The sequence below is a fragment of the Manis javanica genome, chromosome 4 (assembly GCF_040802235.1).
Source record: "Manis javanica isolate MJ-LG chromosome 4, MJ_LKY, whole genome shotgun sequence".
NCBI lineage: Eukaryota > Metazoa > Chordata > Mammalia > Pholidota > Manidae > Manis > Manis javanica.
Genome location: NC_133159.1, coordinates 1,231,954 through 1,259,223, shown reverse-complemented (window position 1 = coordinate 1,259,223; position 27,270 = coordinate 1,231,954). Strand labels below are relative to the sequence as shown.

Here is a 27,270-nt window from a genome sequence, read left to right as displayed (position 1 = left end):
GCCAGGAACCATGCCTGAGAAGAGAACCTTCCTGACATACAGGGGTGCGCCTGCCCCCAGCAGGGCTCAGACCCCACAGTGCCCTGGGTGCTGAGAGCAGCCGCGGAGTAGTCCTGCCCGCTCCCAGTGGGCTGAGCTGCCCCTTACCCTGGGGTAAGTGGCCTAGAGCAGCGGCTCCTGAGTTGGGGCGGGCAGGCCCCAGGCCAGGGGGTGGCAGCTTAGCCAGGGCTTGAGACCTGAGGCCTGGGGCAGCACGCTGGGGCCTCAGCTCAGCCCACCATGCTGGACACCCAGAACAGAAAGCAGCCCGCTGATCTGGGCCTGACCGGACAAGCCCCCGCCTCCCAGACAGCCTGGGAGCAGCCTACAGGCTCACACCCAAGAGGTGTGTGCTTCTGGCACGTGGGCAGATTCCACCTGGCTGGACATGGCCATGGAGCAGGTTATAAGCAGGAGGAGCCCATGCCGGCCAGGAGGGGCAGGCTGCATGGGCACCCACCTTTCCTGCTGGGAGGGATCTCACGCCTGGCCAGGCTCACCTGTAAGCCTGTAAACCTGTGCAATACCAAATGTTGGAAGTCAAAATGCAGCAAATAACTGTATGGCAGTGGAGGCTGGATTGGCAGTTATCTCGGGGGCCAAGGGGGCAGCCCCAGGGAGGGGCAGGTGGGGCCACCCTGCCTCCCAGTTGGGTGGTGGCTCTCTGTACAGGGCCTCACCAGCCAGTGCCTGAGGTCCATGCACCCTACAATGCACATGTCGTAGTCCCACCTCTTTAAGGTTGACAGAGGGAGGGCAGCGCACGCTCCAAAACCAGCGTGACACCCTTCCCGAGGCCACAGGGCACAGGGGCACAGAGACACCAGCATCTCCCTGAGATGCACAGCCCAGCAGCAGGGCTACCCGCTGAGGGCCCCCGAGTTGGCCCAGGGTCCCAGGGTGTCTTTCTAAGTCCGGTCTTTCTCTGTCCCTTTGCTGCCACTTGCCCTGGGCAGGGGAGGACACACCCAGGGCAGCAGGAACTGGGGGGAGTGAGCCCGCTGGGCCCCTGGCTACCACCCTGGAGCAAGCCTGTGTCTTGCCTTTGCCTGGAGCCACAGAGCCACCCTTTGCACATCCCCGAGGTGCCACAGCTCTTGTGTAATGTCAACTAAAGGACATCCAGGAACCATGGGTGGGTGCTTCAGACCCCCGTCCTGAAAGAAGATCAGCAGAGACAGTCGCCCTCGGGAGCTGGGACAGGTGGCGCCGACCACTCCTGGTGCTGTGAGCCAGACCCGGGGGAGCAGCCCTGCCGGCGGGCTGGGACATGGCGCTCACTGGGGAGCTGCCCCAGAACCACACGGCTGTCTTCCAGACACCCCACTCACCCACAGGCACGATGTTGATGCTCAGAAAGGGCTGTCTGCCCTCCGGATGGGGTCCCAGGTCCTCGAGCGGGGGAGCCATCTTAGAGGGGCAGCAGGCTCTCTGGGGTGGGGCAGAGGAGCAGTTACCAGCCAGGGCTGGCCGTCTGCAGGAGGCAGGAAGGGGCTGCTCCATGGTCCCTCTGCCCTGGGGGCCCCCGGTGTCCCCCGCTGGGGTGGAGTCTGGGCCTGATGCTCATTACACACCTAGGGAGAGCAGAGGCTAGTGGGTGAGGCCTGTCCAGTTGCCCAGACTAACCCTGGGGTGGGGTGCGGGAGGGTGCTGACCACAGCCCAGCCTAGAGACGAGCAGCCGCCAAGCAGGGTGCAGGGGTGAACGTGCATGAGCCGGCCAGCAGGAGGGCCAGCCACAGCACCCTGCCCCAAACCCCAGGCCCTGGGTGAGTGGCAGTGGAGCCAGAGGGCCGGTGACTGTGTTCAGCTTTGCCACCAAAGTGCTCATTGTCTGTGCTGGGGCTTCTCCCACAGCCGATGAAGTTCAGGGCAGGACAGGAGCCGGCCAGCCAGCATGGACCACAGGAGTGGCCCACAGCAAGGAGGGTTCCTGTGCGGGCGCCCCTTCTGCAGCCCGGGATGCACTGCCCTGCCACTCCAGGTCCAGGCTCACAGGCCCTTTGTGCAGCCGATCAAGGCCACTTTGGTCGGTCTCCCATCTGCCACCTGCCCTTGGCTGCTTGTCTGAGCTCCAAGCCCCTGACTCTCATGACCCCCAGGAGGGCCCCCAGTTGCACCACAAAGCTGAGTCCCACCCCAGCCTCCACTCAGACTCATCTCCTGCCTTGACCCTCCGTTCCCTCCACAGGCTGCGGCTGCTCCGGCCCCACCCCAGCTAGCTCCCTCTGCGAAGCCTCCTCCTGGGGCCACAGAGAGGCTGCAGGGGCAGGGTGGCCCCCCTGGGCTCTGGGGCCCTCCGACATTCCCAGACAGCACTCCTGGGACCTGGCGTGGGGCGGACAGGGGACACGCGGGCCCTCTGGACCCCTGGAGCCATGCTCTGCCTGGGAAAGAACGGCAGAGCTAGGAAAGCCCAGGCTCCCGGCGGCCACCCTCCCAAGGCCCTTTGCAGGAGCCCTAGCCCATGTCCCCCTCCAGCCCTCAGGCCCCCCACCGGCCCACCCACTCCAAGATTAGCAGCAGACCTGGCCGACTAGGAGTTCTCTGGGGTTCTGCGCCTCAGAGGAGCACAGGGAGCGACCCCAGGCACCCCAAAGGCCAGAGGCACCCGGGACCTGTGTCCGCCCTCCACCCCAGAGGCCTCGCCCACCCAAACCTCACTTGTTGTCCCTGCCACAGCTCCCCTCCTCTCCTGGGCACCCCTCCAGATGCCCTGGCTCCAGGCTCACCCACAAGCAGGGTCTCCCAGCCCAGGCTCCCCTGAGGCAGCTGGACCGCTGTAGCCCCTCGGCCACACGGTCCACGAGGCCAGCACCAGCCCTGGCCACCGTCCTGGCTGGCCACTGCGGGCTCTTGAGCGGGCACTCCGCTTCTTGCCGCAGTAGGAGCCCAGGAGCCGTGCCTGGACACGTCTGCTGAGCGCGGGCCGGGCGTGGGGCTCAGGCTGGGCGGGCACAGCCGAACCTAATTAGGCAACATCGCCACCCCACAAGCCGAGGCACAGCTGCTGAGAAGCATGAGGTCAGCCTGGGCGTCCCAGAGCGCCACTCCAGGAGGGCTGAGTCCTCCTGCAGACGGGGACTCTGGGGCCCCTTGCCGCCCACCCCTGCCCTTCCAGCCACACTGGGCCCACTACAGCCTCTGGGGAAGCTGGCAGGAGCAGGCATGGGCCTGCAGAGGGGTCAGCAGCTGTGTGGGGTGGGGGCTGTGGGGCCGCCTCCAGCTAGGCCTGCTTCTCCTCCGCAGAGACCCCACCAGGAGCCCAGGTCCCCAGGCCAAGGAGGGGTCCTCCATCCTCTGCGCAGACCCCAGCCCAGATGCCAATGTCAAGCCCTGGGACCTGGCTGCTGCCCATGGGCGGCCACTCACGGTGGCATCTGTCCATGCCAGGCCGGGCCAGGCAGGTGGGGGCAGGGTGAAGAGGTCCACTTGACCCCTGTTCCCAGTAACCAGCCCCACTTAGTGAGGACATAGGGCCCAAGCCCAGACAGGCCTAAGGGTGGCCCAGCCCTCAGCCCGAGCGCCAGAGCGTGATGGCCTCCCCCACTAAAATGACCGGCCTGCACCTCGAGGCCTCCCGAAGATGAAGCCTCCACAGTCCGTGGTGCCCTTGCCTTTAGTGCTTTTGCCCACGGGTAGGGCCCGGGTTGGCCGCAGGGCCAGATCCCTACCCCAGATGACTCGGGAGCCTGTTCCATTTCTGATGCCCATGGTGCCCTGTGCTGCACCCCGCTGGCTGGCAGTGGGGGTACAGTCGGGGGAGCCCCAGCCTCTGGAGCAGGGGGTGTTGCGGTGGGGTGTCTTCTCCCTCCCAGCCCCAGACCGCACCAGCCACCCTGACCACAGACACCCATTCTCTGAGGGGAGAAAGAGAGGTCCGGAGAAATTGAGGGCAAGAAGGGTCAGCTCTCCCTTAAGCGTTTGCCCTGGGGTCCACCCCTGGCTGGACACCTGGCCCAAGGCCCCAGAGAGCTGACATTGTGTTACCCAGTGTGGGAAAAACTGCAACATTCCCAGAATGTTGGCCTCAGTGCATCTCCATATCAATAGGTGTCACCAGGGGTGGTGAGAAGTAGACATCTCCATATCAGTAGGTAATTACAGTGGGGAGCAGGGCATATCTGGAGCTGAGAGGTTGGGTGGGGTCCCTTTTTCTACAGCCAGGTCGTGAGAGACATGGACCTGCAGAAGTGGACAACTGCTTGTAAGCAATAAATGGGTTTCTCCCACTTTATTTCTCCCTTTGACCTATTTTGGTTTTAAAGGTATTTTGCCCCAGGATTTCCGTGCCTCCCCCCTCCCAGAGTTACACCCAGATATTGAAAAGAGGCCCCCTGTGTTCCAGGATGGGCATCCGGGGCCTCCCACTTCAGCCCTCTGACACCCTCCCTGCACCCCCAGGGCTGCCTGAGGCCCGCCCCTCTTCTCCAGATGGGACCCTCACTGCCCAACACCTACCCCCACACAGAGCTATTCCTACATCTCTGTCCCTCCAGCCTGGAGTCAGGTGACAGGGAGGCAGGTGGACACCTGGAGGGGATGCATTCAGGGCCCTGTTAAAAAAAGCATAAAACCTAAATGTGATTTATTCCCACCAGGCGGTTTAAAGATTTTAACAGTAAGGTATTAACCAAGGGCCACGTGGTGGAAAAGATGCCAGGAAGCTGCTCAGGCTGAGAGTTGGGGTGGGGGGAATTGGTAAGGGCCTGGCTATACCTGTTCGAGTTTTTTAAACCTACCAATGAAATTAAGACAAATGTAAGACAGGGTCCACAGTGGATACAACTGGCTTAGGCGACGTCCGGGAAAGAATGTGGACCCTGCAGGACTCAGCCAATGAGGAGCCAGGGGAGGGACTCGCGTGCTAGGAAATAAATTACTTGGCGCCAACAGCCCCAGGTGTGCCTGCCCACCAGACACCCGATCGTGCAAGGCCGTCATTAAAGCCTCGCTCCGCTGTCCTCTCTGTCTCCGTGTCCACTTACTGGGTTTGGGCCAGTGAGTGTGCTTCTTACAACACGTGGCATTAGGAGCAAGGGAGGCTCCACAGCAGAAGCATCTGGGAGGCACAGTGCTGAGATGGAACGCGCACACCAGAGAGCGTGCCAGAGTGCTGCTTCCCAAAGCGAGGCCCACGGAACCTCCCAGCCACCAGGTCCAAAGGAACCCCCAGGACCACCCTCCTCCCACCCTGACACGCGCATATACGCGTCGCCCCCTGTGCCGTATCTGCACACCAGGATTCCAGGAAGAAAAAGCCATTGCCAAGACCCTCCTTGATGTTGCAGGAAAAGATAAATTTTATTAAACCTCAGCTCTGACCACATCTTTCCAATAATCTGCATGAGAAAATGGGGAATTTCACACAAAGCTGCTGCCTCAAAGCATGATTTTCCAGAGGAGCGGGACGCTATCCTTCCTGGAAAGGGCAGTGGGCCAGCAAACTGCAGCCTCCGCGGCAGGTTACGCAGAACATCAAGCAGCTGTTTCCCAAAAACAGAAAATCAGCCTGATGCTTGGAGAGCAAAGTGGCAGGACTTGTTGCCAATGATACAATTCAAACTCAAAGGAAAATCACCATTTTGGAGAAGTGGTGTCCAGCACCGTCAACGTGACAGCTTCTGAATATTTAAAGGCTTTTTCTCCTCCTGAGAACAGTGGTGATGTTGGTGTGACTTCATGGAATGTGCCCACCTTTGGAAAATGTGCCTAGCTCTGCAAACTGCTTCCCAGACGACCAAACCCGGTATTCTCACGTGATGCACAGGTCCAGGTGCTTCAGAGCGGGAGCCGACCCCTGGCCCCGGTGCGGCAGGATCCCAACGGCGTCGGGCTCCGCACTGTGACTGCCTCTGGGAGGCCGCCACTTGCTCTTTTGTTGTAGCACCAAAGAGGGAACGTGAGCAGATTTATTCAACATCCCCCACAACAGTGGCTGCACAGGTGGCCTGCAGAAGCAGAGAGGGGAAGCCAGCTGACTTCCCTGCCCCGTGTCACAGAGATTTGCAACAATGTAAAACAATGTCGCTCTTCCCACAGTTTTTTGTTTTGGAAAAAAAAAAGGTACTTTGCATGAAGTGCTATTTATATTCCCATGTAATTGTTATTTTAAGACGGCATCAATATTTTTTAGATGATCAGTTTTCATTTCTCATCTGGTAAATATCCAATGGCAATAATATGGGGTGTCAGGGCCTGCCAGCCAGCGCTCTGGTGGGGGGTCCCTGAGCTCGGAGCTGGGAGGAAATGGCCACAGCTACCGGCCTCCGGATTTCCGGATCTCCACCAGGTAAACAGGGGCAAACCATCTCTAGATAAGAGTACACATAATGTAAGACATGAATAACTAGGAATTGGTAAGTTTTGAGTGTTTATTATTAGCTTGTTTTCTATACAATTTATGTTTTACATAGTTTAATTAATGTCATTTTATTCTAAGAGTGGCTGTGCCTACAACCAGCTTACAGAATTACTTGAGATCTGTCAGCTCTCCTGAGCTGGTACAGGTGGCTCTAAAACCACTAGACACACTGCTCCCGGGCAGTTCTTTGGGGTCCCTGACAATTGGTCAGCGTGGAAAGGAGTCTGCAGACCACAGCATTAGCACACTGCTAATACTGATCTAAAATAACTGTGACACTATGCATTCTGAAAAACACCAAAAATAAAATACACACATTGACCACACAGCACAGTGAGTCCCAGGGCGGGACAGGATTGGGGGCAGTGACAGATGGACTAATCAGCCGGGATTAGGGCCAGGACGGGTGAGGAGGGCCCTGGAGAAGAGGTTCCTGGGAAGTGGGCGTCTAGCCCAGAACTGCGTCTGCATAGCTGAGAAGCACTCTCTGGGAGCCTCAGTTTCCTCATTTGTACACTGGGGGGTAGAGTGCCCCGCCTCCACGGGAGACCCCCACCAGCCGAGTCCAGCAAAGCCACGCCTGCGTGCTCGACGTGCCTTTTTCCATATGCTTGTGCTACAACGCCCCACAGGGCCGGCTGCAATCACTGGGTGCCACCCCACAAACAGATGGGCCCCAGCATGCCCCCCGCCCTGCCTGAACCCCATCCTCTCCACCCGAGAGCATCAGGCAGCCCCATGCTCTGCCTCCCCACCCAAGATGGAAACTAAAGTCTGGTGAGCTGTCCCCACATGACAGCCAGCGCAGGGGGTTACAATGGAATCAAACGGCCCTTGGAGCCCAGAGGAAGGGCCCAAGGAGGGACAGCAGAGACCCCGCCTGGAGAGCCTCCATCAGACATCAGCTTCCAGCCCCAGATGGAATCCTGAATCTGGTGGCTGCTGAGGGGTCTGTTGAGAACAAGAGGAGCCAAGGCTGTGGATAGGGGTGGAGGGGAGCAGGCTATGTCCCTGTGTTCCTAACCCAGCACTTGCTGGGCTCCTGACCAGTGACCTGGAGGCAACCCTGCGGGGTCCTGAGCCCACCCCAGCTGCCACGAAGCTCCAGTGTGGCAGACGGTGTGAAGGGGCTCAGGGGAATGGGGGCCTGGCTGAGGCTGTAAGCAGCTCTCTGCTGGGGGGGCTTCCTCAGACAGAAGGGACAGTGTGTGCAAAGGCCCTGTGGCAGGGGCACCCCACGCCCCAGTTCTGCTCCCGCAGACAGAAGCCTGGCCCCCTCCAAGGGTTCCCTGGGGCTGCTGAGGGGGAGCCTTTCTCAGCTGTCACCTCCACAGCTGGGGGCACCAGCCCTGATCCTCCCAGTTTGTCCCTCACATCCTTGCAGCTCCCAAGGACGTGTCCCTCTGTGGGGGGCTGAGGCTGTGAGTGTGCACTGCTGGAAGCCTGCCACCCGCAAGCCTGGGTTCACTGCTCTGGTCCATGGAGTTCTGTGCCCACCTGCCCCCGTTTCTTTCTGGATGTTTACATCTCTTCAGACTCGGCAGGAAACTACAGGACATCTCCAAGGGGCTGTGGGCTTTAGTGGCATGGGTTCTTTGCCTGGCACACATCTTTGGGGCCCACTTAGTGTGCCCTGTGGTTGCCGGAAGAGCCATCAGAAGTGTTGCCATTGGCAGCCACTGAGAGCTGCAAATCAGGACAAGTCTGAGAACCCCAGAACTGCACCCAGAAGCCAGCTGGACACAGAGACTGAAGCCAGGTCTCCGAGGTCCCACAGCCTCATGCAGTGTTTGAGGAGGGCGGAGGTGAGGACTCCCAGGGCACATCCACCACATGCCTACCCACAGCCACTCCCACCTCACTTGTCCCACAAACACACCCAGAGCCCTGCCAGGCTTTCCCCAGTGCCCAGGGAGCCTCGCTCTTCTGGGAGTCCCGCCTTGCAGGGTCCTGGACTCTCTCTCTCTCCTTTTCTCCACCCTCTGGCCTCCCTGGACCTGGGGGTGTGGCCCATCATCTGGCCTCTAGAGTGGATAGAGCCCTCCCTCTCCTTCTGCCAGAGCAAAGCCTCCTCCTCCAAGAAGCCCTCCTGTACTGCCTCTTCCTTGGGCCCTTAGAGGCCAGCCCTTAGTTACCCACCAGCTTGGCCACCGTGGGGAGCCCTTCCCCACACCCATCATCAGGCAAAGCTGTTGGGCTACAGATACGGAACCAGACAGAACTGGCATTTACCCTGCACCTGCTTTGGACCAGGCACAGCTTCTCTGAGCTTTGATTTCTTAGCTGTGCACATGGGCGATGGCCCCTTTCCTCCTCAGCCTCCCAGGCTCCAGATTCCCCTCCTGGCTTCTGTGAAACCCTGACAGTGGCCCAGAGCCCCAGGTCAGGCCTGCTCCCCTCAGACTCACTGTTCTCCCAGGAATCCTGCCCTGGCCACAGGCAGAGCCCCGGCCACCTGCTGCGCTGCAGCATGCCCAGCACCATCTCCCAGACCAACCCATGGCCCTTGTCCTGACCCCTACCTAACAAGTCCCTTGACGACACTGCGGGCCCAGGCACCCCACCTCAGACAGGAGCGGCTCCCGCAAAGGGCGGCAGCGCTCACCTGTGCTTTGCGCCCCCAGGCCGCCTGCCCAGCTGGGGACCCAGGCCCGACACCCAGACACGTGGTGTCCAGACACGCAGCCTTCTCCAGCTTCCCGGATCCTCCAGCCCCTGGGCTGGCGTCTCTACCTCGACAGCCCCTCTGCCATCCCTGGACAAGAAGTACCCACTTCTTAAAGGGTGGGGGAAGGCGTCCAGGGAGAGCACCGCCTGTGGGCACCCCCATCCCAGGGAAGGGCTGTGTCCCACCCAGCATCTAGCCCTGGGGGTTACAGGGAGGGAGTCAAAGGGCCCACCGTGCTCAGAAGCAGGCCCAGCAAACGGAAACCCCTGCTTTGGACACCCATTTTCCTGGCTGCCTGGGGCGCCATGGCAGGCGCTCCATGGATATCAGCTAACTACAGCATTCCCATCCCACATACAGGAAAACCCAGGCAGGGGTGAGAAGGAACTTGCGTGAAGCCCCCTTAATGGTGAAAGGTCCGCTGAGATCACAGAAGGTAAAGTCAGAGGCCAGCCAGGTTGTCCCTGGTCAGCGCCGCCTGTGGCTCAGCCCCGGCTGGAGAAAAGGGGCAACACACAAGGGTGGAAATGGGGTGCCCCTTTGCTGTAGGCCCATGGGTGGGTGCGGGGCCCCACACCAGGGCTGGGCCGAGCCAGCCCGTCTGCCCGCGCAGTCGGCCGCTTCCCTGAAGTCCACAAGCTTTTCACCCTCCTGCCAGAAGCCACCCAGGGGCAGGACCTGCCGTCCAGGCTGCAGGCAAAGGGTGAAGGGCGCAGGCCCACGGGCAGCGAGGGACAATGGGGCAGACGCCCCTCCTCTGGCAAGAGCCCTCGCCCCGCCCCCACCTGTCCCAGAACCTGGGACTGCAGCAAGATAGGGAGCCCAGGCTGCGTGGCCCCAAGGAGGAGGCAGTGATCCCCTGGGGCGGGCACTAGATCCAGCCCTCCGAAACTCTCCCCCGCCACATTCCCATCATTACACGGATGCCACGCGGTCACGCGGCTCCGTCTTCGGCTCTGACCCAGGGTCACTCTCGAGTGAAACTCATTCCCTAAGCTCCTAAAACTCCACCCGTTAACCTGCAGAGCATGTGGGCCGACGGCGCCGCCTGCTGGCCGTTCAGGGTCTGACCACCCAGCCCCAGCCACCGAGCCGGGGGCACCTGAGGCGCGCCACCAGCACAGCGCCGCGGCGCCCGGGGGAAAACGGCAGAGCTGGACCGGAGACGCCCACGTCCCACCTCCGGGAGTACAACCGGGACTTGGGTACACTGCTTCCCGGCTCTCCCGCCCTCCGGGAGGCTGAGATCCTCGCGGGCAGCCGCGGAGGGGACGCGCCCGCAAGAGGCCACGCCCAGGGCTGGAGGCGGGAGCCCGCCGGGTACCCCGAGGGAAGGAGCCAAGCTTTGCGCCGACCGTCAACGTCCCCGGGGCCAGAAGCTCGTGACACCCCAGGGTCTCCGCGTGGCCTCGTGCCTTCCGCCTGGGCCCCTCCGAACGGTTCGCCGGATGCCGCCCGAAGCTGCGGGCGTCTCTGCGCCCAGGACACAGGGGCACAGGCGGGGGCGCGGGCGCCTCAGCAGCTGGGCTGCACGACCACCCGGGCCGGGCCGCTTCCCTCTCCGAAGGGGCCCCGCTGCTGGGCTGTGCGGCCCGGGGCGGCACCGGTCCCGCCCCCCACCCCTCGCCCCTGCGGGCCCCGGGCCCCCCGGCGCCCCCCCGCCAGCCCCGCCCCGGCCCCCCGCGGGGTGTGACGCAAAGGCCTGCGCGACTGCCGTCATCAGGCGCCGCCGCGTGGGCGTGGCCAGCCGCTCCCTGGGCCCCGCGGACCGCGGCCATGGCTCCCTCGGCCGCCAGCGCCCCGGAGGTGGTTCGCGCGGCGCAGAAGGACGACTACTACCGCGGCGGGCTGCGGAGCGCGGCGGGCGGCGCCCTGCACAGCCTGGCGGGTGAGGCCCGGCCGGGTGAGGCCGCCGAGTGTCTTGAGTGCGGCTGGCGCTCGGACCCGCGCAACCACACGGGCCCGGCCCGCGGTGGGCCTGGGTGCCCCGCATGGGGGTGGGCGGACCGTACCCCAGAGCCCGACCGGGCAGGCTCGGCCCACCGAGACTTGAGCTGAAGGAAGAAGCGGATGCCCTTGGGCTCCGCACCGAGCTGCTGGGTGGGGCGGGGCCCGGGGATCGGGTATGAAAGAGAGCGAATCCGTGGCCCTGTGGGCGCACGAGCATGCTTTCTCGGAGCAGCGGTGCCCGGTGGTGAGTGTGAAGAGCCAGCGTAGCCCAGACAACAGCCAGTCTCCTGTTTGAAGCGGGGAAGCGAGGCTGGGGCTGTAGGTAGGGGGCGAGGTGGCAGTCAAGCAAGCTTTAAGCAGGGAGGATGTGAGAACAGATGGTTTATATACTTGATTTTCGCTTTGATTGTTCCTCATCCTCACCACCCGCCCCAGGTAATAATGCTGTCTCTGCTCTAAGGTGCGAAGAGGTGGCTGGAGTGCCGGAGAGAGGTTGAGCTGCTGTCGGATGCAGCCTACTTTGGCCTCACTACGCTCGCAGGTAACAGCCCGGGGACATGTGAGGACTGAGGGCCTACCGCATATGCCAAGCCCAGAGGACAGGGAGGGGGCTGCCAGCAGAGCGAGGCACCTGGAGGTGCATCTCTGTGTCCCCAGCGCTGGCCCAGATATGCCTCAGAGAAGAGGGTCAGTCCGAGCCCCTGCCCTACTGCCAATAGGTCAGCCCTGAGCACTGGCGGGGACCTCTGAGAGCTTTGAGTTCAACCGGACACGTCTTGTCTGCCCTGTTCATCCTTTTCTGTGTCCCTGAACCTTGTCCAGGGTGCCATCGGGACCATTTTTCTGTGGCTGAACCCTGTGCCTGAGATGGGTCCTGACATTGAGGCCTGTCACAGGGTGTGTGCAGCAAGGCCCCTAACTCCTTTAAGTGGAGAAGTGGGGACCCGGTAGAGAGCAAGACCTGGTACTGAGGGAAGGAAAAGTGTTGGCAGGTCCGTGCCTTGGTCTTCTACGTGGGGCCCTCCTGCGTCCCCAGGCTACCAGACCCTTGGGGAGGAGTATGTGGGTGTCATCCAGGTGGACCCCTCCCAGAGCCGAGTACCCTCGAGGCTGCGCCGCAGCGTGCTGATCGCACTGCATGCCGTCCTGCCCTACCTGCTGGACAAGGCCCTCCTCCACCTGGAGCGCGAGCTGCAGGCCGCCTGTGACGGCGCCCGGCCCTCACAGGGGGGTCTGGCACCCGGTGTGCACAGCCGTTCAGGGGTGAGCCGCTGGGTGCACCGGCACACGGCCACCCTGACAGAGCAGCAACAGAAGGGGCTCCTGCAGGCCGTGCTGGCGCTTCGGCGGGGCCTCGGCTACCTCCAGCGGCTGCACGTCGCCTGGTTCTACATCCATGGTGCCTTCTACCACCTAGCCAAGAGGCTTACAGGAGTCACTTACGTAAGTAGCACGTACTGCCTGACTTGTCAGTCCCGGTCATCTCTTCAGGGCCTTTGTTAACACGGTCACAGGGCTGGTGCCAAAATTCTCAGTTGAAAACCGGCGTTTTGCTGGGCCACATTTTTCTAAGACCAAGGCAGTCCAGTTCCCACAAAGCCTGAGGGCTGGGCGAGTCTGCTGCAGCTGCCCACTGCAGGCTCTTCCGGGCTGTTCAGGCATCACGCTCCTTAGGAAAGGTCGGCTGCCCCACCGCACCCCACCGCCTTGGCAGTGCCATCGTGACACTGCGCCTCCCTCCCCTCTCTGTCCTCAGCCCACTCCTGCTCAGAGCACCAACAAGCAGGTGGGAGCATTGGTGGGGCAGCTGTAATAAAGGCTGGAAACACGGGCTCGACCCAGCAATGTGGATTCCCATCCTGGGGTGTCTGGGGCTGCTCAGGGCTGCTGTACCCCGGCTGCCAGGGCCCTGGCTCTGGGGCTCCTGGCTCTGGCCGCTCTGGTTGACCCGGCTGCCCCCATTCCCAGCGGAGGGAAGGGAGACAGAAGTGGGGGAGGGGGAGACTTCATCTTCAGAGGTGTAGCCAGAGGTCTCCCCCATCACTAGCTGTGGGAGGGGCTGGAGCACGGCTTCACCGGAGTGGCCTAGTGTCACCTGGGTGGCCTTGCTGAAAGGAAGGAGCTGCTGTTTCTACAACAGAGAAGCAGGTCAGCTGCATGGGCCACATCAGGCCTCCTCCCACCCCACCGGGTGCTCCTTGTCAGGCTTCTTTGCAGATCCTCCCACTGAGGTGTGGGTCCTGGATGACCCCTGAAGTCCCAAATCCTCACCTGCAGCCAGAGTGACTGCAGACCGTGAGCTCTGTGGCTGTCTTCCCGTCAGCCCTTGGCTCTCATTGGGAGTGAGGCGGAGCTGTCAGTAGCGTCCCCACCTTCCACCCACCCGGTGGTCAGACCCTGCGAGAAGCTCCTGACCCTGAGGTCTCTCTGCCCCCTCCTTGTGCCAGGAGGGCAGGGCTCAGCCTCGTTCAGTGTGGTACACTCTAGGCTGCTCAGCGCTTTGTGCTCACTGGTCACAATTGTCCTCTTGGGGCCCTTGACAGCTTCGCATCCACCGCCCGCCTGCGGAGGACCCGAGGGCTCGGGGGAGCTACTGGCTGCTGGGGCTCGTCTCCTTGCTGCACCTGGCGCTGTCTGTGGGCCTGCAGCTCTACGGCTTTCGGCAGAGGCAGCGTGCCCAACGGGAATGGAAGCCGCACCGCAGCCTGTCCCACCGCAGGTACTGAGGGTCACCGGGGGCTTGGGGGTTCCGGCAGCCCCTGGACATCCCTGTGCTCAGCATAGCCTCCACAACTCAGCAGGTGTCACAAAAGACACTGAGGCTCGGTTCTGCCCCCGACCCCCACCAGGAATCACATGGAAGACAGAACCGTTCCCAGGAGCTCCCTGTGCGCCCTGTGCCTGGAGCAGCGCCGGCACCCCACGGCCACACCCTGTGGCCACCTGTTCTGCTGGGAGTGCATCACGCAGTGGTGTGACACCAAGGTGGGCCCTGCAGAGCCAGCTGGTGTACGGGCCAGCTCAGGGGGTTGCCACAGTCAGGGAGACTGCCTTTAAAGCCGCCTCCTCTGTGGGTGGGGCGAGGCAGCTTTTTGGAAGCTCCCAGGTAAGCCAGACTGGGGCCGTCCCAGGTCAAGGTGCCATCCTGGCTCCATGAGGCTGTGCCGAGAGCAAACTGGAGCAGCAGCTGGGCCCTGACGCTCCGTCCTGGGCAGCTGCCTGCATGCACCGAGCTCTTCTGTCTAGCTGGGCAAGTGCCTGTTGTCCACATGGGAGCCCTCTGGGCACAGAACCACCTGCATTGGCCTTTTGGGGTCTCCCAAGCCAGGTGGTCAGGGCAGGGAACACCAAGCCGCCTCTCCCGTCTGCACTGAAAGCAGGGAGCGGTCCGGTTCCTCTGCGCTGGGAGCTCCGCCCGTCGGGGCCCTCCGGGTGAGGGTGGGCGGGGCTGCACAGGGCCGCAGGCCAGTGAGACACGGCGTTCTCCGGGCGGAGTACTGAACACGCCGACCCGTTCCAGCTGAGGCTGGGCGGGGGGCTTTCCTCAGAGCCTGTAGGGGCTCTGGGGGCTCCGGCCTGAGCCTGCTGGAGCTGACTGAGAATCAGCACCTGTGAGGCGTCTGCACCCCGCACGTTCTGCTGGATGCCAGTGCAGCCCCGTCCCCGTTCTGCGGGCTTTCTTAAGAGCATGGTGCTGCCTCCCCTAGTGGCCGGCTCTGGGTGCAGGTGCCTGGCAGGCGCGCAGCTGGCTTCCTGGGGACAGGAGGGAACCTGACCTGAGGGTGGGATCGCTGGGCCTGATGACTCAGGGACAGAAGAGTTCCGTTTCCAGGAAGCCAGGAGGTTCATGGCAGCCAGTCTTTAGCAGCCCGCTGAGACCCCCACAGGAGTCTCAACGTAACTGAGTGGCCAAGAGCCCTCCCCGCTGAGCCCCCGAGGGGATGGACTCGTGGTCTAGTCTGCCAGGTTACTGTTCCCTGCCCTACTCCTGGGCTGCCCTGGGGCTAAGTCCTTCCCTGTGGAGTTATGACTTCCCAAAAATGCTGATTTTTATTTTCTTGGGCTTGAGTGGACTAGTTCTGTGCCCCTCCAGTGTATTGCTGGAGATGCCAGTGGGGGGAAGGCCTGTGGCCAGGGCTGTGCCTGACAGATCCCACGTGACACGCACCCCCTCCCCAACAGACGGAGTGTCCCCTCTGCAGGGAGAGATTCCCGCCTCAGAAGCTTGTCTACCTGCGGCACTACCACTGACCCCACGAAGACTGCCTCACGAGTCTTTCCTAACATCAGGAAAAACCTAATTTGTTCCCAAAATTAACTTTTCCTGCAAAGAAATCACAAAATTCTCAAGATTTTTATTTTTACTTTTTGTCATGAGATACTATGCCAGCAGCTCAGGAGGCTGGAAGCTGACCTGGCTGCACAACAGCCGGGCAGGGGCCTTCAGGGCGGGTTTGGATGGAGCCCCGCCTGACCAGTACCCCCGAGCCTGGTACCAGTGGGCACATGGGCCCCCCCAACTCAGAGGTCCCCCAGCCATTGTGCCGGTTTAGCCCCTTCCTTGGGGACCCCTCATCTGGCCAAGGCTTTTTTAGGCTCTTCTGTCCCCAAACCACACAGTTGAGAACCACTCTGAGAAACAGGCCTGGACCAGCTATTCACTCGTGTGGAGAAAAGGCAAGGACGTCGTGCATATGAGAGGCCGCAGGAGGGGTAGGCAGGGAAGGCGGGGGTCTGCGTGGCAGTGTGTCCACCTACCCACCCCAATGGCCTGCGATCCTCATCCTCGTGGCCAGATCCAGGCTGTGGAGTGGCGCGGGCACCTCCATTCCAGGAGCAGACAGAAGCCGAGGAGCCGTATCTCCACTGGAAACACCTGGCAGGTGCCCTCTAATGGCATCAAGTGTCGCCATTTTATGAAATGGAAGTCTGCCTGTTGGCCTTATCCAGACTTCCTGCTCAGAGTGCCTGGTGGGACAGGGCTGGCAGACTGAGAGGTGGTTTTCCTAACGCCCAGCCTGCGGACACCACCAGACCCCACTCCCGGTGGCTGGGACACGTCAGTTGCTCACCCATCACCACTGCATCTAACCTGCCCCTGTGCCTTTTTACTGTCGGGTGTTTAAGCCGTATTTAACTTGTGCCAGAGACAGGAATTTGGCACAAGTGTCCTTAGGGAACAAACTGCATAGAAGTATTGTCAGTTAGGAACCCTGGGGAGAGCAAATATCAGGCTTCGTAGAGGACAGTGAACATGCCATGGCCAGGGCCACCGGTCAGGCAGTGACGTCCCTGCTGAGGCCTGCACAGAACACTGCCAGAGCCGACTCGGTTCTGTGTGGGAACAGGGATGGTTCCAAACTGCTCTCAAGTCACATGCCGGAGACAGCCACCGAGGCCTTGGGGAGCAAGCCTCCCGACGGGGAGCCCCAAGGGCCTGCACGGTTCCTAGCATCCTTTACTCATGCCCGCTCTGAGCAAGCGCAGCTTCCCGTCACATCTTACACCTGAGCATTTACTAGGAAACCTGAAGAACGTGTCTAGAGCTGGAGCGTGCCAGGTGCTCGTGGTGGTGGTGCTGCGTTGGAGCATCCTTTCACTTACGGAGCTTGCGATACAGCGCCCAGTATACAGAAGGCCTTAACAGCAGCTCCGTTTCACATCAGCAGGAATTGGCAAAAGAGGAAAGGCCATTTGCTGTCAGAAACCCTAAGAGGGATGGGAAGTGGCTCAGAGCTATGAGTCTGAACCACACGAGGACGCGGGAGGTCGGTGGACAGTAAGTCTGTGACCGGGTCCAGGGGCAGCTGCGGGCAGGTGTGCCCGCCCTGCTGCTGTGAGCGGCGCTTCCCCGTCAGGGGATGGCGCTGCTCCCCGCCGGGCTCTGCACTTTAGGTAAAGACTACGCAAAGGGGGCACTGTGTTTAACGAGGTTGGAATTAAAAAGTCACTAAAACGGTTGTTTTTGTTTTTATCACATCAAAAAAGGTGGCATGTAGGTCAGAGTTGTTCCCCATAGAAAGTGAAAAGCTGGGTGTGAGAACTGGAGCTGATCTGCTCTCTACAGCCGGTTGGTCCTGTAAAGGGGCTGCTGCTTGAGAACATTTAATCCAAAACAACTCTTTATATATCAAAGAAACGTGTCAAAATAACCTCAAACAATTAAAATATAATATATATTTATAATTCCAGGCCCTCAAAAAGCAATCATGGTAGTTAAGAGCAAAGTTTTGAGTCATTATGATAGAGGCCAACTTTAAACATCTCTGGGGAGATGGGACTGGGAAACTGGCATTAGAACCCCAGTCAGTTGACAGTCACCTTTCAAACGTGACGCTCCTTCAGATGCAGGAACCAGCACTGTCCTCCAGTCGGGCATCGTGGTCACTGGCGTCCTCCGGAAGGTGGCGCTGTTGCGACCCGGGTCCTTCCACCAAGGCTGGTTCTGCAGCCTCGTGACAACTGCCTGCCGCCCCTCCCCAAGCTCCCCGACTATCCACTGAGCCTGCAATTTACTAGAATTCTGTCCATTTGAACACTTGAACGTCACTGAAAAATAAACACGATTCGGTTTAAAGCCAGTTTCTTCAAGAACCTGATATTTCAGTTACAAATAATTGAAGCTCCTTTTAAAAAAGAAAATTTGACTCCCTCGTAATCAACTACTTTATGTGAAGAAAGAAGGCATTGTTACAATGGCTCAAAACCGTCTTGGGACTCCATGTGACGGGTCTGGCCGCGTCTTAACTCGCGAACGTCTTGCCTGCATCCTCCTTCCCTTTATATGTCCTTTTTCCATGTGTGAACGGGATGTACCGGTACTTGATCATATGCTGGGGACGAACAGATTCATTTCAGAGCAGCTCCCTAATGAGCCACACCCCACAAACCTGAACCCTGGCCTTCCCTCCTTGCTGGGCAACGAACCCAGGGCACCACGACCAGCTTCCAGCTTCCATCAACATGGCTAAGCGCCCCATGCCCAGCTGAGCTGCCACACTCAGGAAGCCCAAGGGCACAGGAAAAGTCAAGTGACCCTGCCTGCAGGACAGGCTGGGGCTCCAGGTGCCCACTGAGGTTTAGGGCACTGTCTGACCACTACACACAGGCCCTGGGCCTCACAGGACGACAAACAGCACCCTAAGCTGTCTGCCTGGGGCCTGTCACTAGTACCTGGGCCCCTTTCAAGCACAGACCTGAGGAAAGTGTGCTCAGCACTGGCACGTGGCAGCGACCACGCCCGTTACCTTGATCTGCCGCTTCATGGTGATGCAGAAGAGCATGATGAAGTACATCACCAGGATGGGCCAGAACACCGGGACATTGAAAGCCTCAAAGAAGGTGCAGACCGTGGCCACAAGGACACCCTTGGTCGCCGCGTGCCTTAAGGGAAGGAGTGAGGTCAGCGCTGCCGGCCCACCACAAGGAGCACACACCTCTTGGGGAGCTGCCTGGGTGCAGCGGGCATCTCACTTGTAACAGACTGTGTGTGTGAGCACAAATACAGCCCCAAGTTCTCCCCCAAATCACACAAAGCATGATGGTCTGAGGTCTGTGGCGGACACCTGCCACCCGAAACGGCCCTGCCTCCGTGCAGTCCTGAGGGCCAGGCGGAGCCCAGGACCATGGCCCTGCTGACACCCCTGGCTCTCCCTCCCCTACAAAGTCAGTGTCCTCGGAGGGCTTGCAGGCCCCGGGCTGGCCCGCCTCCCACTCCTGCCCCGCTCGGGAGTCTCCTGCACTGCCCTCCCTCCCGCATGCAGCCGCCCACCCCACTCAGACCCTCAGAGCAAAGGTGCAACAGCTGCTCCCTCGGGTTTGGTCTGACCCAGGACAGGCACCAGAGCCTATGCTTGACATTGCAGGTCACCCGTCCTCCTATCATGCTCCCGTCCCAGCACCACACAGGTCACTGCCTCTAGGCCTAGGGGCCGAGCTAGCCGCTGTCCCAGCACTTCCAATGACAGGGGGCCCCCCCGAGGCTGTACTTGCCTGGGGGCAGAGAGCTGCTTCAGCCCTGCTGGAGACCAGAAGGGTGCCGTGCACGCAGCGACACAGGCCAGCCCTCCCCGAGGCCCAAGTCTCTTGAGGCCGACATACCCGGGACCCTCCACCCAGAAGCGGCTTCTTTTCTGCCACCGTCAAAGAGCACCAGCACAGCACTCACACTGGGTGAAGGGACGCTCCAGACAGACGCACAGCAAAGCTCTCACCGCCTCAATCCCGTCAGCACCCTGGAGGAGGAGCACCTCTCACAGGCCTTTCGGAATCAACTCACCAGAATTTAAACTCTGGAAGCCTTCGAATGAAGGGCCGGAACTCCTCGTTCTGCTTGGTCGGCAGTGAGGGGCCGTCATCTGGAAGGCAGAGTGTCAGTCTGAGAGAGCGCGCGTCCTCTCGTCATTCCATCACTACAGCCACGGGTTTGTCCCTAAAGCTTTGGAGCCAGAGCCCCAACACGTGAGACCTGTACAGGAGTGCGCCATTTACGCACAGACAATGAGGGATCTCCAACAGATTTAGAAAATCAATTCACTGCTTTAAGAGAATCATGTTAGAATGTTTTAAATGACTGCATAAAAATCCACCCGCACAGCAGTTTCCAGGACATGTCGATCCACCACAGGGAGGCACGCGAGCTGCGCTATGCGCGCTCACAGAGCAGGGCCCTCGTGGGCGCCCTGAGTGGCCGGGCCTGGCGCTGAGGCCCGTACGCCCGCCCCCTCCCAGCGCACCCAGGTGGGGCCTCTCCAGCTATGGGAGAACCCTGGGGCCAGCAGAAGGGGCTGCTTAGTCACTTTCTATTCCCTCCAGTGGCAACATTAGATACAAAGGCTGTTCCCTTTAGTACTTTAATTAAATGCTCCACAGAGAAGTCACTGACTCTGGTTTTAACCCGAAGTCTCGAGAAACGTCCAGCACACAGAAAGCAGGTTGTGTCCCTCCCGTAAAGAAGAGGACATGCTGGCAGAGGCGACTCTGTCTGTGCCCCCACCCCTGGCCCAGGGAGGGCCAGAGCAGCATGGGCCAAGAACTCTTCAGCCCATCATCCTGTGAGACTGAGCATCGCCCTCAGTGGGCCCAACTGCCATGCTCGGCACGCCAGCAGCCTCCGTGAGTCCCAGTGCACTACCCGTGGACCCCCAGGCGCTGGAGGAAGGGGACCTGGCCAGTGTCACAGGAGTACGTCCTGCTCGCTCTGCCCTGTGACCTCAGACCAGGCCGCCTGGGTACCCGTTTCCTCATCTATGAACCAGGCCACCGCCTCTGCACAGCCATTAGGGCTGTCACGCTGTGCGCAAATTCATCACCATCACAACAGTCCCAGGTACACTTTAAATGCCGACACAACAGTCTCAGAAGCTTGGATTCCAGATGTTTCTAGAGAATACAGCAATCCTGTGAAGGATACAAAATCACGATCCTCCCCAAACAGAGTGGACTATCTCTACCTGAATCTTCCATTAAGGAAGGGTCCACTTTTGGAGAAAGGAAAGCTATGAAAAGGTTTAGGTGGTAGATCCCCAAGGCGTAGGTCACGATGTACCAACCCTGGAAGAGAAGGAAACACGGTCAGTGATGCTGCAACCACCCACCACCCTGGACCAGGTCACCACATAACGTTCCAGTGACTCTCAACCTTGTCTGAACTGAACTTTAAGTGCACACAGCTCACTGATAATGCAAGGTTACAGCAGGGAACATGGAAGCACAGTGAACAGCCATCGTGACAGTTTGTCTCATTACCTTGTGCGTCTCCATGAGGGACAAGCCAGAACCCAAAGAGCAAACATCTCCAAGGGTCCAGTCAGATGCACATGACACCTGACACAAACAAGCAAGGTCTTCCCCAAGCCACATACCCCAGCTGCAGCTCCAGACCCTCAAGCCTGGGGTGGGTGCAGCTCGGGCAGAGTGGCGCTGGGCCGCATCTACCCCAGGCCAGCGGCTATCTGCCCTGGACACAGAACAGGAACCACGGCTCGCGTGCTGGCTGACACTCTTGGTGAGCAACTCACATCAGCACACTCTTCGTCAGGAGCTCAAATCTCTGCCCAGCAGAAAGCCGGAACCAGAAAGTCAGGAAATCGAGAATGAGGTTAAAGATGTTTTGCAGCCAAACCTTCCTCAAGATGTGCCAAGAAGTGGGGCCTGCACAGCATCTACATGCCCCACACTTTCCTGCAACTAAGGCTAATTGAAATATCAACAAGTTGGTCAACTGAGAACCAAAAATGAATTGTTATCAATTAAAAAGCCTACAAATTTTCATACAAACAAGATGAAATCTTTCTGCCTTAACATGTTTCAAGTCTTCAGAAAACTAAAATCTAAATGTGAAAAGTCTGAGTTTAATGTTTACGCAGCTTCCTGTTGCAGGGCCATGCCTGAAGAGCCGGACTAGAGAGCATCTGGTTGAGGGCGGTGAATGCACCCCAGCCCCACATGAATTCCCTGATCAATGTTTCTAGGTCATTCTTTCCACTAGTGACTAGACAAAGTTCCAATTGAAAAAAAATCTATAATCAGTTAAAGTCAATCAACGTCAATTTTAGACATCCCGTACAGAGGGGATCCTGCTACAATGAACGGAGAGCGGCCTACAGCCCGCAGGCCAGGCGGGACCTGTCCTGACATCCCAGAGCAGTGTGTCCACGCTGAGCCTCAGTGAGGCTTCCCCCAGCACTGGGCACCTGGAGCGTCCAGTCAGCACGTGTCCACCTACGGACCCATGTCCTCCCGAAGCGGGAAGGGAAGTGTTTGCTTTAAATGACAACATATTTCCTAGCTCCAGAAAAAAAACTCTGCTCAAGGCCGTTAACTGCCTTCCTCCAGACACAGGGACAGCCAGTGACCCCTCCTGAGGTCTAGACCCCAATCCAGGAACCAGGTGGCCGCTGGAGAAGAGCGCACAGCAAGCTCAAGTCTGAGAGGACGCCCCAGCCCCACCGTCGCTACGGGGAAGCCTCAGCTCCAACACCTGCACCTCAGAAAAGCTGTGACTCCAACAGCTGAGCCCTCAGACGCCAGTGTCACTCGCGACACTTGGGCAACGAGGCGGCAAGTCTGGGTTATTTCGCCCCCAGAGATTTCTGCCCCTCGGAGTCCCGAGGCAGGGTCAAGGGTAGTAGTCAGAGGGCCCACCATCCAGACCATGACCCTGGATGAGGAGGGAGGAGCGCTATCAATGTCAGCAGGCCCCACGCTGCAGTCACGACCGTCCTGGTAACTCTAGTTACAGAAAATGAACAACGCAGGGTCAGCTGTAAGCAATCCCACTTTGAAAGACAAACACTCAAGTATTTCTTAGGTTTGGTGCTAAACTGCAAAGTGGCCATTACAGATCATCTCCATCTCTGTAAACCCTCCTCATCCAGAGACAGAACAGAGCAACAGCCCAACCAACACCCACTCAGACTCAACAGCTGAGCCTTGTCCCCCAGCTCACACCTACCTGCAACAGGTAAACACGGATCAGGTAGACAAAGCTCAGGCCCAGCGTGGCAGCCCAGCGCACAGCCGTGTAGGGCGTGGACCTGTCCAGCCAGCACTGGTAGACCTGGGGAGACAGCGTCCACATGGGTCACATGCACAGTGACCCCAGCCGCATGGCACACACCAGTCACCCACTCCAGATTTGAGTCACTGGCACAGAGCAGTGACTGAAGCGTCAATCTATCAGCAGTGATTCCTGAGGCAGATCCACCCCTTAGACAGAAGCCTTACACTCTCAGCACCTGGTCCTATGGTGTCAGCAAAGGTACCATGCAGGGGACACCGACCTTCACCCCAAGGACTGGCCTGAGAAAGGATTTGCCACCCCACGACACAGGACTCAGCCCAGAGCATATCCCAAAGCCCACTCCCCAAAGAGCTGCCCTGCACAGCTGGCCAGCCAGCCTGACCCCAGCAGGGGGACCAGGTATCTGGCAGCAAAGCAGCGGGCTGGAAGAGGGTCCTCAGTCCCACTCCAGCGCGTGCCTGTGCCATGTGATCCGCAGTTTGTGTCCTCTATTTTAATCGTTGTCACTTGATTTTAACTTTTTATTTTAATTGCAAAAAGTCCCACCTGTTCACAGAAGGAAAGAGAATGCATGAGCCCACATGCCCACCAGCTGGCTTCAGTGATTATCAGGTTTTCCAATGTTTGGGAAAAGATGGATTTTTCGATTTTGAAAATAAAATTTTTTAATTAAAATTTTTAAAAACTTTTAAAACTCGATACATTTTTAATTCTCAGCAGAGCATCCGTGGGTGCAGCTGCTCACCAAACTCTACTTCCTCTGCACAGGCTGGACTCAGGGTCTGAATGTAGCTGCAGGTGCTGCTGGCCAATGCAGGCCAGTGCCACAGCCCAGATACAGTCCATTCCCGCGCACAGACCCAGACAAGGGGCAGGTGGGGGTGCTGCGAGGCCCCCTGGGCCAAGGGAACGTGGAAATGGTGGCCAGAGGGGACAGCAGAGCAGGAGCTGCCACCGTGTCTGCATGGCCAGGAGCTAAGAATGGTTTACGCTTCTAAAGGCTGCTGAAAAACTCAGAAAGCAACCGTGTGCAGAGACCGTATGTAGTCCCCGCACCTGAGCGGCTTAGCCTGGCCCTTCATAGAAAGCGCACAAAGTGAGACACGGGCCTGAGGAAAGGCCAGCCTTCCTCTCTAGGGACGTTAGTCATTTACGCCCTGAGGAGCATGTCCCACGGTCAACAAGTACTTGTTCAAATATTTACCCAATTCATCTGCAGAAATACCGACCTGTCCAAGCCTTGTGAAGAATCTGTACACCACAGAAGGCTTCCCATGGACAGAATCGCCAACACTGTCACCTTCGGACATTCTGCAACTGAGAAACACAACGGCCTTAAACAGAAGGCACTGGGAGACACGGTCTCTGCCCGGCGTCACCAGCGCCTTGCAGCTCCTCCTGGCACTCAGCGTGTCATCACGCCACAGGTTCTTCTGTGTCTTTACCATGAGTCGGCGGGAAAAAGAACCAGGCAGGAGACACGCTTTGGTGGACAGCCAGGATGTCATGTGACACATGCAGAGCGGCACCAGTGGACTTTCGCTTCTGCCAGCGTCACCTGGTCACCCCCCCCCCCCGCAACGGGCCCCACGAGCTGTCCTGCTTGACCGTGGCGTCCTGGGGGCAGTATGATGAGCACCTCCTTGGGGACGGTCCATGGCAAGGACTCCGTCCAGCATCTCCCCTCCTGCGTGGGGTCCCCTCAGCAGGCTCTCTCCAGGCCTGGCCTGATCTCCGCCGGCTGCTCCTCCAGCCAGCAGCCAGCTGTGCTTCTCCTGGTCATTCGGGGCAGGTGTGCCCCCACCCCAAGGACATTCCCACATGACTGATTCTCAGGGAGGCAATGTCTGTGTCTCATTCCTTATCTGGATGGAGATAATCCTGTGCGCTCCTGCCTGGTTCAACCTGCTGCTAAGTAAGATCCTGGGAGAACTGAGCTGGGAGAACCCAGATGGCCGAGTGAGCAGCCACCATCAGCCCCACTCTGCCACAGAAGATCGGGTCCCAGGCGGCTTGAGTCACCTGCCTAAGGCCAGGGGCAGCGGTGATCTCAGCAGCCAAAGCCCGGCCTGACCTCAGTTCCTCCACTGGGCAACCTGCACCTTAGGATGAGAAGGAGCCAGAAGCCGGAGGTACCTGCCTCCACTCAGCTAGTGGAGATGCAGGCAAAGCTCACCTGCAGGCCGAGCTGTCCCCACATGGTGCTATGGCTGAGCTGTCTAGTTTGCTACCAAGGCCCCCAGGCTGCATGGCCACAAGGCCCGTTTCCTTGTCTGGCCGACAGCACTGGCAAACACAGTGGCCCTTCCCATTCCCAGAGCACTGGGCTCCCCATGCCTGAGCGCCTGTGTGCAGAGCTGCCGGGTGCACCTGCCCACGTCTCAGCCACACACCCCTGCAAGCACCTGGAACAGCCTCTTTCTGAGATGGGGTCAGTAGGCTGATGTGATCCCAGAGTGTTCCAGGCACAACGTGGACATTAAAACCCTCTGAGCAGTCCCACTACACCACTGTTACCAGGCATCATGTGACCCGACTCCGTTTCCAGAGCCACTGGGCAGATGGGGCACTGCCGTGGACACCCAGAAACAAACAACACCCTTTGCTCTCAGGAGATGCGCAAATGGAAGACAGGTGACCCAAATGAACGGACCATCACGGCTCCAGTCTCCTGTCCTTTCAGGAGATGCACTTTTACATTCAACTGAGGAGAATTCTGTGTTTTAAAAGGGGCTAAATTAGAACTCATTTCCTAGAATGGCCGGCCACCCTATTGTGGCCAAAGTCAGGCCAGCAGAAAGCCACGTCAATAATATTTTTTACCCTATGGTTCCTCACAAATTTTCCTTCATTTTCCTGTTTTATGCCTGAAGTGTCTCCCATTACGTGGAGGCAGTAACAGTGATCTTAGTGAGAAAACACCTGTCCTTCACGCACACATGCTAGGAGAAACGACTGCTACAATTTCCCATGATTTCAGTTGAGTGTGTGGAAAAATCTTCCAAAAACACAGTAGTCGATCTCTGATGATCTGACAGACAGCACACACATTAACACACAGCTCCAAGTCTCAAGCAAACTCACTGTGAAGAATAACACCAAGGACGTGGACTTTGGAGTCAAACAGGTCTCAGAGTCCAGCTGTCACTGTCTTGCGGTGCAACGTGGACAACCCCCCAGCACCCCCCAACGACCTGCAGAGTGAGGCGATGGCACTAAGCGGCCCTCGGACATTGCCTTGGAGGGAGTCAGCTGCATGTAGCACCAGGCCTGACCCTCCAGCCAGGCAGGAGGGTCAAGGCCCGCCTCCCTCAAACGAGTCAGACTTGTTCCTGGTTCCTGGATTCGGGCCGGCCTCACACCAGCTGCTCTGTGGTCCTCTCCCCTCTGCTCAGTTGGAAGGCCACCTCCTCAGAGAGGCCCTCCTGCCTATCAAACCGACCACCAGGTCCCTTGGATCACGTCACCCCGTGTTTACTTGGTGTAACATTTCCTGACTTCCTTGTTCTCTCTATTTTCTCCGACTAGAATGTAAGCTCCTTGAGGGGGAAGCTCATCTGGACTGCTGCTGGGTCCTGCCGCCTAAAACAGCCTGTTAGGTAGCAGGCAGGCGGTAAATCATCTGTTGCATTTAACCGTTCCACGCTGGGTCCAAGAGAAAGCAAAGCAAAAGCAAGATAAAACCATCCCGAGCGGAGAGCAGGGGCACCGCGCACGAGCCCGTCCGCAGGCCGGGAGGCCCCGTCCGGAGCCGCGACCGGAGGGCTTCTGGAGGTGGTCTCCGCCCGGCCACGGGGCCACCAGCGGTCCGGCCCCCCGCCTTTCTGCCCATCTCCTCATGCCCCCGTCCTCCTGGGCCCCACGCTGACCTCGGGTGCTGTCCCCGGCTCAAACGCCCCTCCAGCCGTCTCCGTCCATGCCCGGCGAGGCGCGCTCGGGCCGGGACCCCCTCCTCGGGGCGGGACCGCCGCGGACGTCCGCACCTGCCCCTGCCACCCTGCCCGCCATCTGCACTCAGCAGGACCTGGTCTCAACAGCCGAGGGCCCCGTGCTCATTCGCGGGGTCTCCACCTCACACGTTCCCGGGAGGGGAGGGCCGACCCGGACCAAGGGCGGGCCTCGGAGAGCGTCCGGGGCCAACACGGCCTCCCTCTGCCGCGCACGGAAGCGGGGCCGACCCGACGGGGGCGCGGGCACGGCACCGAGTCAGCCTGCAGGACTCAGTCTGCACCAGGACGGGACCCCCGGCAACCCTCTGCACCCGACAGCCCCTGCCCACACCGCGCGGGCAGGCCTAGCCCCGGGCGCGGAAGCCGACGGAGAGGCGGCCGAGTCCCCTCCCTCCCGGGGCGGTCACCGCGCGACCCCGGTGTGCGGCCCGGCCATGCTCTGCCCGAACCCCCGCCCCATCCCCGCCCGGACCCTGGGCCCCGCCGGCACCTCGCCGCTCCGCTGCGGCCGAGCGCGGTCTCCCGAGGGCCGCAGGGAGGAGGACGCGGGCAGGCGGCCGCGCCGGCGCTTCGCTCGGTCCGGGAAGGGGGCAGCCGGGGACTTCCGCTCCGTCCTGCGCGGCACCGCCTCCGGGGCCTCCAAGATGGCCGCCAGGGCGGACCCGAGAGCCTCCAACCATTTCCGCTTCCGGCGCGGGCGCCCAGCGGCTGGCGGGGCGGTGCCCTCGGCGGAAAGGACGTATCAGCGGACACACGCCTTGTGGCGCAGGCGCAGC

General features: G+C 59.8%; 3 protein-coding genes across 11 annotated transcripts in view; 1 reads left to right on the top strand and 2 right to left on the bottom strand.

Moving 5' to 3' along the window:
- Positions 1-2,960, bottom strand: part of PLCH2 (phospholipase C eta 2) — a 59,711-nt gene extending 56,751 nt beyond the window's left edge. For 4 of the 6 annotated variants that reach the window (XR_012129924.1, XM_073233046.1, XM_073233047.1 and 1 more), the window contains exons 1-2: positions 2,771-2,960; positions 1,371-1,613 (exon numbers count right to left, since the gene is read on the bottom strand). Coding sequence is in view for 4 of the 6 variants with exons in the window: in XM_073233046.1 (XP_073089147.1) it covers positions 1,371-1,542 (172 nt within the window). In the remaining 2 variants the exon portion in view is untranslated. Of the gene's footprint in view, positions 1-1,370; positions 1,614-2,770 lie in introns of those variants that run through there. The other 2 variants (XM_073233048.1, XM_073233049.1) reach the window with 2 other exon arrangements.
- A 7,260-nt stretch (positions 2,961-10,220) lies between these two features.
- PEX10 (peroxisomal biogenesis factor 10) lies at positions 10,221-16,976 on the top strand. Of its 3 annotated transcripts, none has more exons than XM_073233043.1 (6): positions 10,728-10,958; positions 11,481-11,561; positions 12,057-12,463; positions 13,564-13,739; positions 13,870-14,005; positions 15,203-16,976. In XM_073233043.1, the coding sequence occupies exons 1-6, from the start codon at positions 10,847-10,849 to the stop codon at positions 15,269-15,271; spliced, it is 981 nt and encodes a 326-aa protein (XP_073089144.1). In that variant the 5' UTR covers positions 10,728-10,846; the 3' UTR covers positions 15,272-16,976. The 3 variants fall into 3 exon arrangements, with proteins under 3 accessions (XP_073089143.1, XP_073089144.1, XP_073089145.1); XM_073233044.1 differs by having other exon boundaries at positions 10,802-10,958; positions 12,248-12,463; XM_073233042.1 differs by lacking the exon at positions 13,870-14,005 and having other exon boundaries at positions 10,221-10,958.
- Positions 16,977-17,182: 206 nt separating this feature from the next.
- Positions 17,183-27,136, bottom strand: RER1 (retention in endoplasmic reticulum sorting receptor 1). Of its 2 annotated transcripts, none has more exons than XM_036999559.2 (7): positions 26,985-27,136; positions 23,774-23,861; positions 22,476-22,580; positions 20,473-20,572; positions 19,299-19,377; positions 18,268-18,403; positions 17,183-17,853 (listed from the first exon to the last, which is right to left on the bottom strand). In XM_036999559.2, the coding sequence occupies exons 2-7, from the start codon at positions 23,852-23,854 to the stop codon at positions 17,764-17,766; spliced, it is 591 nt and encodes a 196-aa protein (XP_036855454.1). In that variant the 5' UTR covers positions 23,855-23,861; positions 26,985-27,136; the 3' UTR covers positions 17,183-17,763. The 2 variants fall into 2 exon arrangements, with proteins under 2 accessions (XP_036855454.1, XP_073089146.1); XM_073233045.1 differs by lacking the exon at positions 26,985-27,136 and adding an exon at positions 25,629-25,738.
- Positions 27,137-27,270: the final 134 nt, after the last annotated feature.

Coding starts and splice junctions, on each gene's coding strand:
- PEX10 (XM_073233043.1), top strand. CDS start 10,847: ATGGCTCCCTCGGCCGCCAGCGCCCCGGAGGTGGTTCGCGCGGCGCAG. Junction 13,740..13,869: donor CGCAGCCTGTCCCACCGCAG/GTACTGAGGGTC, acceptor GACCCCCACCAG/GAATCACATGGAAGACAGAA. Junction 14,006..15,202: donor CGCAGTGGTGTGACACCAAG/GTGGGCCCTGCA, acceptor CCTCCCCAACAG/ACGGAGTGTCCCCTCTGCAG.
- RER1 (XM_036999559.2), bottom strand. CDS start 23,854: ATGTCCGAAGGTGACAGTGTTGGCGATTCTGTCCATGGGAAGCCTTCT. Junction 22,581..23,773: donor TCTTCACAAGGCTTGGACAG/GTCGGTATTTCT, acceptor CTGTCTCCCCAG/GTCTACCAGTGCTGGCTGGA. Junction 18,404..19,298: donor CTTCCAGAGTTTAAATTCTG/GTGAGTTGATTC, acceptor CCTTCCCTTAAG/GCACGCGGCGACCAAGGGTG.